This window comes from Diabrotica undecimpunctata, chromosome 3 (assembly GCF_040954645.1).
Source record: "Diabrotica undecimpunctata isolate CICGRU chromosome 3, icDiaUnde3, whole genome shotgun sequence".
Lineage (NCBI taxonomy): Eukaryota > Metazoa > Arthropoda > Insecta > Coleoptera > Chrysomelidae > Diabrotica > Diabrotica undecimpunctata.
This window is the reverse complement of record NC_092805.1, coordinates 12,893,162-12,907,417: the sequence shown is the minus strand read 5'-3', so window position 1 is coordinate 12,907,417 and position 14,256 is coordinate 12,893,162. Positions and strand designations below refer to the sequence as shown.

Sequence of the window (14,256 nt, the reverse complement as noted above, 5' to 3'; positions counted from 1 at the left end):
TATTTGATTATTTCCAATTGCAGTTTTAATCGCTTCAACAGTAAATTACATGCTGGAATCTACATATTTTTTTCTAGAGTCATAGCATTAAATATATTCGTGTTCCCTCCAATGAAAACATTGGCAGGACCCTGGTCTTCCTGACCTTTTGGCATACGACTGTAAGCGGAACCACTAGCCCCTACGAGTCCGACACCATACCTGTGTTGCGATTACCAACACCCGTTCGTTATCCCCCCCCCCTCGGGGGCGAAAAGGTGAACAGGTAGAGGAATTCCACCTCGCACGTAGACAGGTAGCCACTGAAGATCTCTCCTCTACCACTCTTGTGTCTTCCAAGGTAAGTAAGTGCCGTGACCCAGCACCCCTAATGGGGAAAAAGTGCGTCAGGGATGCAGCTCGTTCAACCTCACCTGGATCTTGTGGAAATGAGAGTAGAGTAGTCCCACGATAGTCTCGTCTCGGATACTAGGAGAGTAGAGCGGTGACCGTAACGCCGAAGCGCCCTGCGTGTGTTTCTACAAACCCGACACCTCAAACGACGGCTCTACACCTCTCAATTACTTCACATTAGTCACCTCTTACGACAGGCAGGGTAAATTGCCTCGGTCGTATTCTTATCTCCGCGAGCAGAAGGAAGAGTAGTGTCGTAGCAAAAGGAACTTGTACAACATCTCTTTTTCACACACAATATGAAAATTTAAAATAAAGAAATTAATGAATAATTAACAAATAAATTGTAGTACTTCTTCACTTTAAAAAACTTGTTTCCCGAAGTAACTCCTATATAAACTGTTTTTTGAGTTTTGATCGTAGAATTTTTCTTTAAAAATATCAGAGGTTCTAGTAAAATGTCACAACTTTACCGTCAGAAAATGACATATTAATTTATGATGAAAAATATTTAAAAGTTAAAACAATAATTAAATTAAACATAATATTGACCGGTTTGTCACAAACCCTGCAAAGTATATGATCGTCATCAATGATTTTGAACTCTGTTTTATTATTAATCCACTTTTTTAGAAGAATTGTTTTACTTGCACTTTGTTTTGGCATTTTCAAACACTTTTGATATAAACTTAAACACAACTTTACTGAACCAAAGAATACACCAAACTGAACTAACTCTATAGAATGGAACAACAAGGGTATCAACGTCGACGGAGCATACTTAAACCACTTGAGATTCGCAGATGACATAGTTTTAATAGCCGATAATATCCAAGAACTAAATAATATGTTACAACAATTAAATGCAGTTTCAGGAGCAGTAGGCTTAAAAATAAACTACAGTAAAACAAAAATACTGAGCCGAGACCACACAAATATAACAATACAAAATAATACCATAGAAAATGTTGAACATTATGTATATTTAGGTCATGTCATCAAACTTGAAAAACCAAATTAAGATGCTGAAATTAAAAGAAGATCACAAATGGCATGGGGCGCTTTCGGCAAACTAGCATATATCTTGAAAAACACCTCCATTCCTGTAAACTTAAAGAAAAAGGTGTATAACACCTGCTGGTTTGTACCTATGTACGGTTTGGAGACAGTAGCCTTTACCAAAAAATCTGCTAAAAAATTAGAAACAACGCAAAGAGCAATGGAACGAATCATGCTTGGAATATCACAGAGAGAAGATTAGAAACAGCGAGATAAGACGTAGAACAAAGATTAGGGATATTATGGAAGAAATTACAAAAATTAAATGGCGCTGGGCAGGTCACTAGCTGGGCTAGTCCGATATAATGACAACAGGTGGACACGGAGAATTCTAGAATGGACACCAAGGACGACAACAAGAAGCGTGGGAAGACCTCAAAAAAGATGGGTAGATGACATAAGAGCAGTGGCAGGCAAACAGTGGATTAGATTGTCGCAAGATAGAGAAAGATTAAAGCAATTAGGAAAGACCTACATTCAGAGTGGATGGAAAATGGTTGACAAAGAGAATTAACTGTAACTACAGACAGAACGACAATTGCATTTTGTCTTTTGGTAATACAAATTCTAGTAATTTTTGATTTGTTAAGCTTTCGAGAAAAACCATATTGATTTATGATTAATGATTTTATTTAATGCCGGCAACCGGCTAATCGCGTTTTACTGGGCATAATGTCATATTATACTTATATCAATAAGGGGTATTTCCGAGAGATATTTTTACCTACCTCGCTAAATTGCATTACTTGTGTTATCAGATATTCGTCTATATTGTGGTATACCTGAAAATATGCACTTTTAATATATGCATAATATGCACTTATACAATTTATCCAAAATATGCAAATATGCACTTAATAGGCATTTTTCAAATTTCCCGAGCTCTAGTAAGAACTCTTGAGCAGTGTATTCAAGAAAGTAATCTCTTTAATACAATACTTAAAATATCCTATATAACTCGGCACTTTTGTGACAAGTGTATATCTAAATATTTATTCATGTCAGTAGATTATTAAGTTTTTCAAAGCTTCCAGTCTTCTCAGGACGATTACGAAAGTCAACTACATAAAACAGAACAAAAAGCATACACTGAATATATTAAAATAAATTTTGCTTAACGAACTCAGGCAGCTTAAACTTCACTTTTTTAATTAAATAAAGTATACGGAAAATGGAAATGACTTGAAGTAACCCCAAGAAGTGTGATTAGTATGAGATAAATGGAGATACCACAGTCGTTTTAATTAATTCATCAATGGCTGTCTGCAGCATTAAGATCCTAATCATTTTAAAGACGACCTTAAGGGTGTAAGTTTAAAAAACTGTGGGGAAATATTTAATTAGATAAGTAATTACACCAACGCTTTAGAAGTATTTACAAATAAATAATAAATACATGTTAATGACAGTGATCTTTAAGAAAACGTTCGCTCAATTACTGATAAAAATAAATTCTTTAGTTCAAAACTTAATTTAGATAAAAACTTGTATATTTATGTGAAATACAAGGACACCAATATAAAAATGGCGCATGGCTTTTGAGGAGGCTGAAGTGGATATTTCTTATAACGCGTTATTACTTCTTCTTCTTATAGTGCCGTGCACTTATAGTGCGTTGGCGAATTATCTTAAGGCCAGACGTCTGTCTTTTGCGGCATGGAAAAGATCGCTAGTGTTATTTATGCCTGTCCCGTTGTTTATGTTCCGTAGCCACGACATTTGTTTGCGACCTACTCATCTCTTGCCTTCAATCTTTCCCTGGATGATTAGTTAAGGGATTGCGTATTTTTTTCCGCTCAGAATATGGCCGAGGTATAAAATTTTTCGCACCTTGATCAAATTGAGTAGTTCTCTCTCAGTATTTGCCTTTCTTAAGACTTCCTCGTTTCTCACCCTATCTGTACATGGTATGCGGAACATTCTTCGCAACGTCCACATTTCGAAGGTCTCCAACTTAATAATGGAAGGTATTCTTAACGTTGTCGTTGTCGATCGGATAGCCAAGCGGGCTGGGCGGCTGGCTTCTCCTTCGCTTCAATGCGAGAGATGTCAGTTCAAATCCCCGGCTCGGTGAATAGCAAACAAAAAGGCTAACGCAGTAGTTTAAAATTATAAAATGAATCTGCGGCTTAGTCTAGAATATGCTGGTATCTGATCGGCCTATGGTGGAGCAGTACGGCAAGAGATAAGGGCTTGCGGCTAGGTGATACTCCTCCATAGATCCCTACCGGAAGGGCGTGAAACGCCTAAATACCGGATATATATATATATATATATATATATATATATATATATATATATATATATATATATATATATATATATATATATATATATATATATTCTTAACGTCCATGTTTCTATGCCGTATAACAATATGGAGCATACAATAGCATTAAACCATCCTGTAGCGGAGATTAAAGGAAAGATTGCGGTTACATAGTAGCGGTTTAAATTTGATAAAAGCTTGTCTTGTTTCTTTGACCTTTTTATGTAGTTCAAAGCTGTCTCCCTTTTTTTGTAGTGATTTCAATTCTTCACAACGCTCTTTCATCCAGCTTTCTTTTGCGTTTTAAATTTTTGCCCTTATCGTACATTGGATTTCCTTGTATTCCTATTAATTCTGATGTATTTTGTACTGTCTGCGTTGCTCCATTAGATCAAGTATCTCTTTTTTCTTCAGGTTTCCTTTATGCAAGTTCTCGTTGATGTACTTACTGTATGTAGATCTAAGCTATTCATCTCTCATTAATTCTTTAGTGTTTATGTATTTTTTATTGGATGGCTTTTTAACCTTTGCCAATCGAAGCCTTACATTCGCGATTAGGGGTTGTGGTCGTGCTCAAACGAAATGTCCGCACCAGGGTAAGCGGCCACTCTTTTTATATAGTTGCGGAATCTTTTGTTTATCAAGATTTAATGAATTTGATTTCGTATGATTTCGTATCAAATGACCTGGACGATCTCCTGGTGCTCGTCATGTATACAATCTTCTTGGTGGAAGTTGATACTACGTACTGGATATGACGATATCGTTGTCATTACAAAATTCAATTAGTAACTCTCCTCGCTCATTTTTGTTACCCAGACCGAAATCACCGACTGTAATACCACATCTACCCCTACCGACTTTGGCATTAAAATCGCATATTATGATGTTGATATTGTTTTTCTTTGTAACCCTTAATGCTTCCTTTATGTCTTTATAGAAATCTAAAACTTCAGTTTCCGGTTTATCAGATGTGGGTGCGTAAACTTGGATTAGATTTATATTAATAGGCTGTCTGGCTAACTTCACTATGATTACTCTATTTGAAATGGGTATGTAATCTATAACAGATATGGCAATTCTATTATTAAGCACTCTTACAACTCCATGCTTATGGTAATTATCTGTGACGTCGCTACCGGAATAGTACACTGTAAAGTTGTCTTTGTGAGAAATATCTGAGCCAGACCACCTCAATTCACATACACCCATTGTTTTCACTTCTAGGCGCCGCATTTCTTTGAGCAGGTTATGTAACTTTCCTGGGATGTACAAACTATTGACGTTCCATATCGCTACTTTATGAATAATATCTTGAAGTGGAACCCGGGGGATTTTTAGCACCCTCGGACCATCTAAGGTCTGCCCGGGACTGAGGGCCTTTGCTTCAATTTTGTCCAACATGTAAGATCATTATTTCAGGGATATCCGTAGACATCTTTAATATATTGGTTTCTCCTTACCTTCTACATCTTTATGCCGTTGGCCTATTTTGTTCATCCGCCTTCGGGGTCGATTTTTTAACCCCAGGATAAAAAGTGCCTTACCACTTACCAACTCCTACGCCCGAAGCCGTTGGTCAGTAAGTGAGGGACTGCTTATACCGGCAATCACTACGTGAAATTTTTCGCCATATCTGGCTACCCTCACTTAGTTTAGCCTGCAGACCAATGCAGTTGCCCGGGGTGTGGCACTTGGAGCCATAAGTGAGAGTTAGGTGGCTTATGAGGACCAGTTATCAAGAACCATCTCTCGTTTATGACGCTCGATGTGGTCGTTCCAATAAAAGGTACTACCTCTATAACACAACCCTAGACCCCAATTTATATTATTATTTATTACTATATGTGGATTATAATTAATATGTGAAATTACAACCCTAAATGGGTCCTGGTGTCCTCAAACATTTTTCTCCAGTCGTCTATATCCATCGCCTTCCTCCTCCAATCCCGTATTCCCATATTTCTCACGTCTTCATCGATGTTATCAAGGAACCTTGTTCTGGGTCTTCTTCTGCTTCTCTGACCAATGTGTCTATCAAAGAGGGTTTTTCTAGCTAAATCGTTTTGTTCCATCCTTATTACAAGCCCTTTCCACTTCAGACGTCGTATCTTAATACGTTTTACGATGTCTATAATATGGAGAATACTACCACTAAACTCACAACTAAAAAAACCAAATTGGGGTATTTTCCAAAATACTGTAAATACATATATTATATTAGATATTAGGATAAAAGATAACCAGAGAAAGAGTAGAAAAAGCAGTAGACTATTTTACAAGCGTTTTACAAACAACAGGATGGGAAGCAACACCACAGCGCTAAAGAAGTGTGCAAAAATACCATAATATACACCTTCATATAAGAGAACGTGTAGCAGAAAAAAGAAGCGCTCGACTTGACTTTTTTAGGTTTAGTTTTCGAACCTCTCACATGAATATGGCCCGTACAAACAGGCATCTTGCAACTGTATTCTCAGCACCAGATACTAGTAACTATAAAGATGATGATATAAGAATGTATCCCAAAACCTCACGTCAACTATCTTTTCCTTTGATAACATTTACTCTGGCAGCCAACTATACTTTATTCTAAAATCATATCTTACAGATCGTTACTTACAAATCAAAATTGAATACTAACTATTATGTTTTTTTATATCATTCGATATTTTGCATTGCAATCTTCTGTTTTCTTAGGTATCATCTTGTTTTTTTTTAATTCTATCTTTACCATTTAAAGCGACTTAATACTGTAAAATCGTTAAATATATGTCTCAGCTATATTTTTTTCTTAATTTCAGTTATTGAGTCAAAAGGTAGGAGCACCAAGATCATCAGCCGCTGAATACTACGTCCAAAGAGCCAACCAACTTCTTTGGCAACACATGCACAAATACTCCCTCGAGAGTATAGAAGAAGGCGTTAAGCGACTCCGAAATGGATCCTTAGATATTCTCATCGCTGACACACCTGTTTTGGATTATTACAGAGCTACTGACCATGGCTGCAAACTGCAAAAAATTGGCGACAGTATAAATGAAGACAGTTATGCAATTGGAATGGCCAAGGGGTTTCCACTTAAGGTAAGTATCATTGTAACCATCTGGTGTGTGTCTGATTTGTCTTAACAGCTCATTATTCACAAATATATATTTTTTTTAATACGATTTCCTAAGTGGAATTCAAAAAGTGAATCAGTAGCTAAAAAAGTAATTTTTATTACAACATTTAACTTATTCATGCCACAAGAGATCAATTTCGGAGCCTTCGGAAGTTATTCTATTTATTTATTAACAAAAAGACATCAGTTTTTGTAATGGCTTATTTAAAGCCATTTTTTTGTAAATATAATTTGTTTTTTTCATTAGTCGTAATTTTTATGTTCAAGAATCTATTGCTCTTTTTTAAATAACTGTAGAAGATTACCTTTAGTAGCAATAATTTCTTAAACTAATACAATTTACTATTTTTTCTGGGAATAAGCCACAATTTTACGTTAAAAAAAGTTTATTTTTAACGTTTCGATTTCCACTTTAATTCCTTTAACTCCAGAACTAAGAAACCGATGTGTTTAAAATGTTGCACACTTATACAGTAAAACCTCCCTTAACCGAAACCTTTTTAACCGAAACCTCGTTTAACCGAAACGGCTGAGTTTCAATAATTTCGTCAATAAAAAGTAAATTTTTATCGCAAAACGTAACAGTTTCATTAATTTCACTCACCGAGTAATGCCTATGTGTGTTGGGATATCAAAAAACCAAGAGTTCTAAAGGATATTTCCGAAAAAGCACTTCCAGCTTTTTATCGAGGCCAAAAAAGCTCATGGATGTCGACCACTTTTTCCACTGTTCGAACATGAATTCGTCCTAAGTGTAAATTTTTTTTTAAAATCAGAAAACATTCCCATCAAAGCATTGTTGCTTGTTGACAATGCGCCAACTCACCCTCAAAATGTACAAAATGGTCAGATTTTTGCCACCGAATGTCACGAGCTTAATTCAGACGTTAGACCAGGAAGTAATAGAGACATTTAACAAATATTATAGAGGAACATTCTTAAGACATATGTTATTACAGAAGACAAATGAATCCAAAAGTGTTGATTCTCAATCTTTAACAATGAAACATGTTGTTTATTGGTGTGCTGAGTCGTGGGCCAAGATCAAATCTTCAAATGCTGGAACAACCTTTTTGATGGAATTTTGATTGATGATCCTGAAGAAGAAAATCGTAAAGAAACAACAGAAAAAATTAAAACTTTAATAAAAAATTTTGCCGGGATGTGAAGAAATTAACCAAGAAGAGAAACGTGAGTGATTAGCAGCCGATGACTCACAAAGTAAATTTATCGACCAGGACATCATTGATATGGTTCTTCATTCAGACAACCTGAGCGTATCAGACGACGAAGATGACGACCCAACAGACAACAGGCAGCACGAAACCGCCGACTCGCGCTGTCTTCAATGATTTTCAATGCCGTAGAGGTAAGAACTTTATACAGTAGGCCTAGTTAGTTAGGGACACGGCTAGGTTCTTAATTTTTGTGGTCTTTGCATAAAGTTTTGTCCTTTTCAAATTGCTTTACGTTTCGTCGAACAATCGAATGAGGCAAACTCATGACGTTCTGCAATTGAACGATGAAAAGATATAGCTGTAAAATATCGTTGTCAAACAAAAACGCAAAAGAAAATAGAAGATTTCTTTAAAAAAGCATGTTAAACTTGTTCATTTTCCTTAATTTTATTACTTTATTCTGTATTTACTTATTAGAAAACATTACGAAATCACCTCATAGTATTTTTTAATACTAATACTTTGACCAAGAATACTATAAAAAACAATTTTACTTTTAACCGAAATTCTTGTTATCCGAAACGGCCCCCCCAAATATTTCGGTTAACGGAGGTTTTACTGTATAGACACATAATATTTTTATTGTGAAGGTAGTATATTTATGTTACTAATGCAATTATTGCAAAGTTGTTACCATTTAATAAATAGTGCAAAAAATTGGCATTTTTCAATTATTATCTTCGCAAATTATTGATGAATAAAAACTTAAAAAATAAACAATTAACCGTGTCATTGTAACACAATACGTAAAACTTTCGGTTACTACATTTACTCTTTTCTTTTATTTAATTTTCCTTTAATGTGCCTCTTTTATTTTTGATTAGAAATATCTAGAAAAACGTTTATTCGAACTTAATTCAGGGCGCGGTAGCTAGGAAATAAAATTAATTAGGTTTATAAAAATATTTCTGATAATTCAAAAGTAGTAATCGAAAAAAAAACGTATTGAAAAAGTTCAAAAGTATAATACTCGAGAAAATGGTTAAAAGTAATCCTAACAATACCATCGAAGTTATAGCACTTATCGAAACAAAATGCATTCTGGTAAAGGGAAAACTTTTTATACTTTAGAAAACTATCCAACTAACTAAAAGTTTAAATGCCTGAATATTATTTACATTGAGTTCTTCATAGAATCGAAGCAAAAATGCTAAATTCTTGTGACATAGAACGTCATGATTTTTAAAAATATTTATGTAGGAAAATATTATAAACTTGGTACCAGAACGACTTGACAGTGGTATAATTTAAAAAATGTATCATCTTACATTTAATGCAGAAGATATATAAATTAGACAAAAGGTGTTATTATTAAGTAAAATAATAATATACTGGCCATCTGACAGGAAAAAATGCTCAATGCTATTGACTTTTGCATCAAAAAATGCGTTGATACCAAAAAGAGCATAGCGAAATCCTGCCATGAGTTATCATCGGATCATTCTCCAGTAATAATATCAATATATTCAGAAATATTATGTCAGCCAAAGCAACCATCCCCAAATAACAATAAAACCGATTGGGCAGTATTTAGGAAAAAATAGACTATTTAATATAGGCTAATACAAAAGCCACCACAGAACAAGAATACGCAACGACAGAAACGAATACATAGAGTCAGAAGAGGAGATAGCAATGGCGTGGAAAGAATATGCAGAAAGACTTTTTAATGACGAAAGACCAACACAACCAACGCGCAAACTTCCTTCCGAAAACTTATCAGGGCCATCAATAATGCAAAGTGAAATAGAATATGCAGTTAGAACCACAATGTTGCATAAAGCAACAGGTCCAGATGAAATTAATATAGAAGCAATAAAACTACTAGACGAGAAGAATATTAAAATCTTGGTAAAGCTATTCAATAGAATTTATGATACTGTTTACATTCCGCGAGAATGGCTGCAGTCATCCTTTGTGATGATCCCAAAAACAGCTAATGCCACAAAATGCAATGAACACCGCTTAATCAGTTTAATGAGTCACTTGCTGAAATTCTTCCTTAGGATATTACACTCAAGAATGTACAAGATACTAGAAGAACTTAGCGGGTCAACACAATTCGGTTTTAAGGGAGGACTAGGAACAAGAGAGGCAATTTTATGTTTGAACATTTTAATACAAAACTGTTTAGATCAACGAAAAGATGTCTACCTCACCTTCATCGACTACGAAAAGGCATTTGGCAATGTTAAACATGATATCATGATGGAACTACTACATAGGGCCAACATTGACCAGAAGGAGATCAGAATTATTCAGAATCTATACTGGAACCAAATGGCAAAGGTGAGGATTGATCAAGACCAATATACGGATGAATTTGAAATCCGGAAAGGTGTCCGCCAAGGCTGCATAATCTCTCCGATGTTTTTTATTTTTAATGGTGAAAATATATTTGCGGAAGCATTAGAAGACACGGAATTAGGCACTAAGATGAACGGCATACCAATTAGCAACCTACGCTATGCGGACGACACAGTGATTATAACTGATAATTTGGAAAATCAGCAGTTATTACTTGATAGGGTGAATAGCATAGGTAAAAAATATGGCCTCAAAATCAACATTTTGAAAACGAAATATATGGTCATTAGCAGAAACCCTCCAGAAAACCCGATAATATGCATAGGTGACGATCGCATAAAACGCGTGAAAACTTTTAAATACCTTGGCACCACAATCAATGACAAATCGGATCCACAACAAGAGATAAAAACCCGAATAAAAATGGCAAGACAAGCTTTTGTGAAATTCAGACCGCTCCTATGTAATCAAAACCTAAACTTCGAAATAAGCTACAAAATGGTCAAGTGCTACATATGGTCCATCTTGCTTTATGGTATGGAAACGTGGACTTAAAAAAAACATCTATCAACAAACTTGAAGCATTTGAAATGTGGTCATTACGAAGAATGATGCGCATACCTTGGGTGGATAGAGTTCGAAACGATGACGTCCTTAAGAGAGCCGGCGTGGAAAGAGAACTCTTTAAATTAATTAAAAAACGCAAGATTGGTTACCTTGGGCACATATTGAGTGGAGCAAAATATGAAATACCACAGTTAATCCTACAAGGGAAGATCGAAGGTAGGAGAGGAGCCGGCCGCAAACAATTATCCTGGTTAAGGAATATTAAAGAATGGACAGGAATACACAATACAGGCGAGCTGTGTCACGCCGCCAAGAACAGAATTCTAGTAATGAGATAGTCGCCTACGCACTTTGGTGTATGGCATGTTAAGAAGAAGAAGACTATTTAATCTAAAGTGATTAAATAGTCTATTAAGCTATTAAGAAATGAGCTTGACATAGAAACGGGGGCTGAAAAGTGTTGACTAATAATATACAGGAGGCTACCTGGCATTATAAAATGTGTCAAGAAAAAAATCAAATATCTCTTTCAGTCAGAGGAAAAGTTGAACCACCACCACCAAAGAATTGAAAGAGCTAACCACAGCAGAACAAAATAAGAGAATCCAGTGTTACCTGGGAAGCCTTACACCTACAGAGTCCACAGACTATTTGCTGTGGAAAACAACGAAAATTTGTTACAAATGTTTTACCTTTTGCGGATAGACGAAAAAATAATATAATTTACCATTTTGTGGCCTTTATTTGTTATAACTAAGTCCAAAAGATCGACTGCAGTAAACATATAGGTTTTTGTTACAGTGGTCTGTACTACTAAAAACAACTATCGTTTGGACCGTTCGGACTGATAATTGTGATATTTGGACAAAGGTTGTCAAGTATTTCCCTATGCTTTTCATGATGCAGCACAGTATACTCACTTCCTTTGAGTTCATAACCTTCTTCTCGGCTTACTTTTCTGATCGTGGTTAGTGGGTAGAATCAGAAGTAGCACATCTGCCTTTGAGTGGACTCGTTTGGTTTACAGAATAATGCCAGATTCATGAGTGGACAGGCTCGGGAGTTTATATACGTGGGATTAAATTAACTTAAGTTAAGTTATGTCAGACTTTCTTTTATTCTTCGAAGACAGATTTTAGTCGGGCACCCAACGTTAGCACCAGCAGTGGCCCTAACTACCACTGCGCTAATCAATAAGGTCAATTTGATGTTACTCAGATTAAGAAATTAGGAAAATTTTCCTCCTCGTCACATAATTTACATAAGAGAGTGTACGTAACAACAGCTTTCAGCATTTCATTAAAAATATGGCTATCGCTTACAAGATCAATGCCAATTAAAATAACTGTATAATTATTATTACAACTCAGTGTCAAATATAAACATTTACAGATTAAAATCATTATTAATTTTTATTTTAAAATTTTTTGAAAATTTGGAAATCGAAACATTAAACAATCGAAACACAAGAAAATAGTTTTCGAAGTTATTATTGGTATGTATTCTTAATTTGTTCGTTAAAAATAAATATTTTAACAATATTATAGTAACTTACGTCTTTTACACTCCCCCTTGTTGTGTGTTAGATACTAAAATACTTATTTATTATTTTAGGACAGTATATCAGCCGTAATAGCGAAATACTCCAACAACGGCTACATGGACATCCTCCAGGAGAAGTGGTACGGAGGTCTGCCGTGTTTCAAGCTAGCGACGGATATAGCTCAACCTCGTCCTCTAGGGGTTGCCGCCGTCACGGGGGTTTTCATCCTGTTGGGGGTGGGCATTGCCCTTGGATTGCTCATCCTGCTCGTCGAACATCTGTTTTTCCGGTATACTCTGCCCCTTTTGAGGGATAAGCCGAAGGGAAGTATTTGGAGGAGTAGAAATATTATGTTTTTCAGTCAGGTAAGTGATAGTCTAGGAGGTTTACATTTAAGTAGAATAAATGTTTTCCAACTTTTTTTATATTGAGAAACTCCTTAAATTACAGTGTTAGTGGTGTTGAAACTGTTTATTAATTTAATTTTAAACCATATAAATCAGGACTTATTACGTTACTACTTTGAAAATTATGGTAAATAGGTACAGGATGGTAAAGTTAATAACTGAAATTAAATTGTATAGCATAAATATTGAATTATTTGCTCAACACTTTAAGTGTCATGTGTACCATATATGAACACAGGCAATTTAAACGAAGATCAAAAGAAGCAAACATAAAGCCTAGACGCCCCGCCAAAGTTCCATGTCTCCTTCAAAATCATAAAGCTCGTCGTTTGGAATTTGCAAGAACACATATTTAGTGGAATATCGACAACTGGAAAAACGTTCTTTTCACTGATGAGACTAGAATCCTATTATGGAAGCCAGATGGTCAAATCTACCTCTACAGAAGAGTTGAAGAACGATTCGCCAGCTGCAGTCTCGCCCAGACTGTTAGTTTTGGAGTTGAAGGTATCATTCTTTGGAAAGGTATTAGTTGGAAGGTACGTACCGCATTTGTGTAAGTGATTGGACGGATGACTGGTGATTCTTACGTTTAAAACATCCTGCAAGATCATGTTTTGTCATATGGTGGTTACATTGGATATGAAAGATTCACGTTAATGGACGATAATGCTCGACCACATGCTGCTGCTATAGTGTGTAATTATCTTGATGAGTTTCAAATTCGAAGATTGGATTGGCCGCCGTTTAGCTCGGATTTAAATCCAATAGAGCACATATGGGATCACCTAAAGCGCAGCATACGACAAAGAAATCCCGTTCCAAATACGATAGAGCAGCTTCGGCTTGCTGCACAGGATAAATGGAATGCAATTTCCCAAGGATATGTCCAAAATTTACTTTTAAGCATGCTGAAAAAGATGCAAGCAGTAATAAGAGCTAGAGAGCGGAATACTCGTTACTGATCGTGCACTTCTTTCAGTTAAAACGACTTGTTTAAGCAATTTAAATTATCATTTAAGTTTAGAGTAAAATAACCTTATTTACTTACTATTAAACATTTCTTTTTTTTTCACAATTTTCTGCGCATAAAAACTTAAAATTGTTCATTAAACATTGTTAAAATAAACTCTATTTTACAATAAACGACTTGATTGGCCAGAATTTATTTTGAAAAACCAAAAATTAGAAAATTCCAAAATATTCGATATTTTTGTCCATGAGTAGTACAGCATATTATATAATCAAAAGAAACATAGCATGTAGTATTTTTTAACTAGAAAATTAAGTACTGATAGTCAGTTTTGTTGGACATCTTTTATTTATTTTTTTGTGAAAACATGGATGGC

The 14,256-nt window shown here is 35.3% G+C and overlaps 1 protein-coding gene across 1 annotated transcript in view; it reads left to right on the top strand.

Moving 5' to 3' along the window:
* Positions 1-14,256, top strand: part of LOC140436452 (uncharacterized) — a 508,405-nt gene that overhangs the window by 444,401 nt on the left and 49,748 nt on the right. The window contains exons 11-12 of the mRNA XM_072525289.1: positions 6,526-6,807; positions 12,572-12,865. Coding sequence (XP_072381390.1) covers positions 6,526-6,807; positions 12,572-12,865 — 576 coding nt within the window. The remainder of the gene's footprint in view (positions 1-6,525; positions 6,808-12,571; positions 12,866-14,256) is intronic.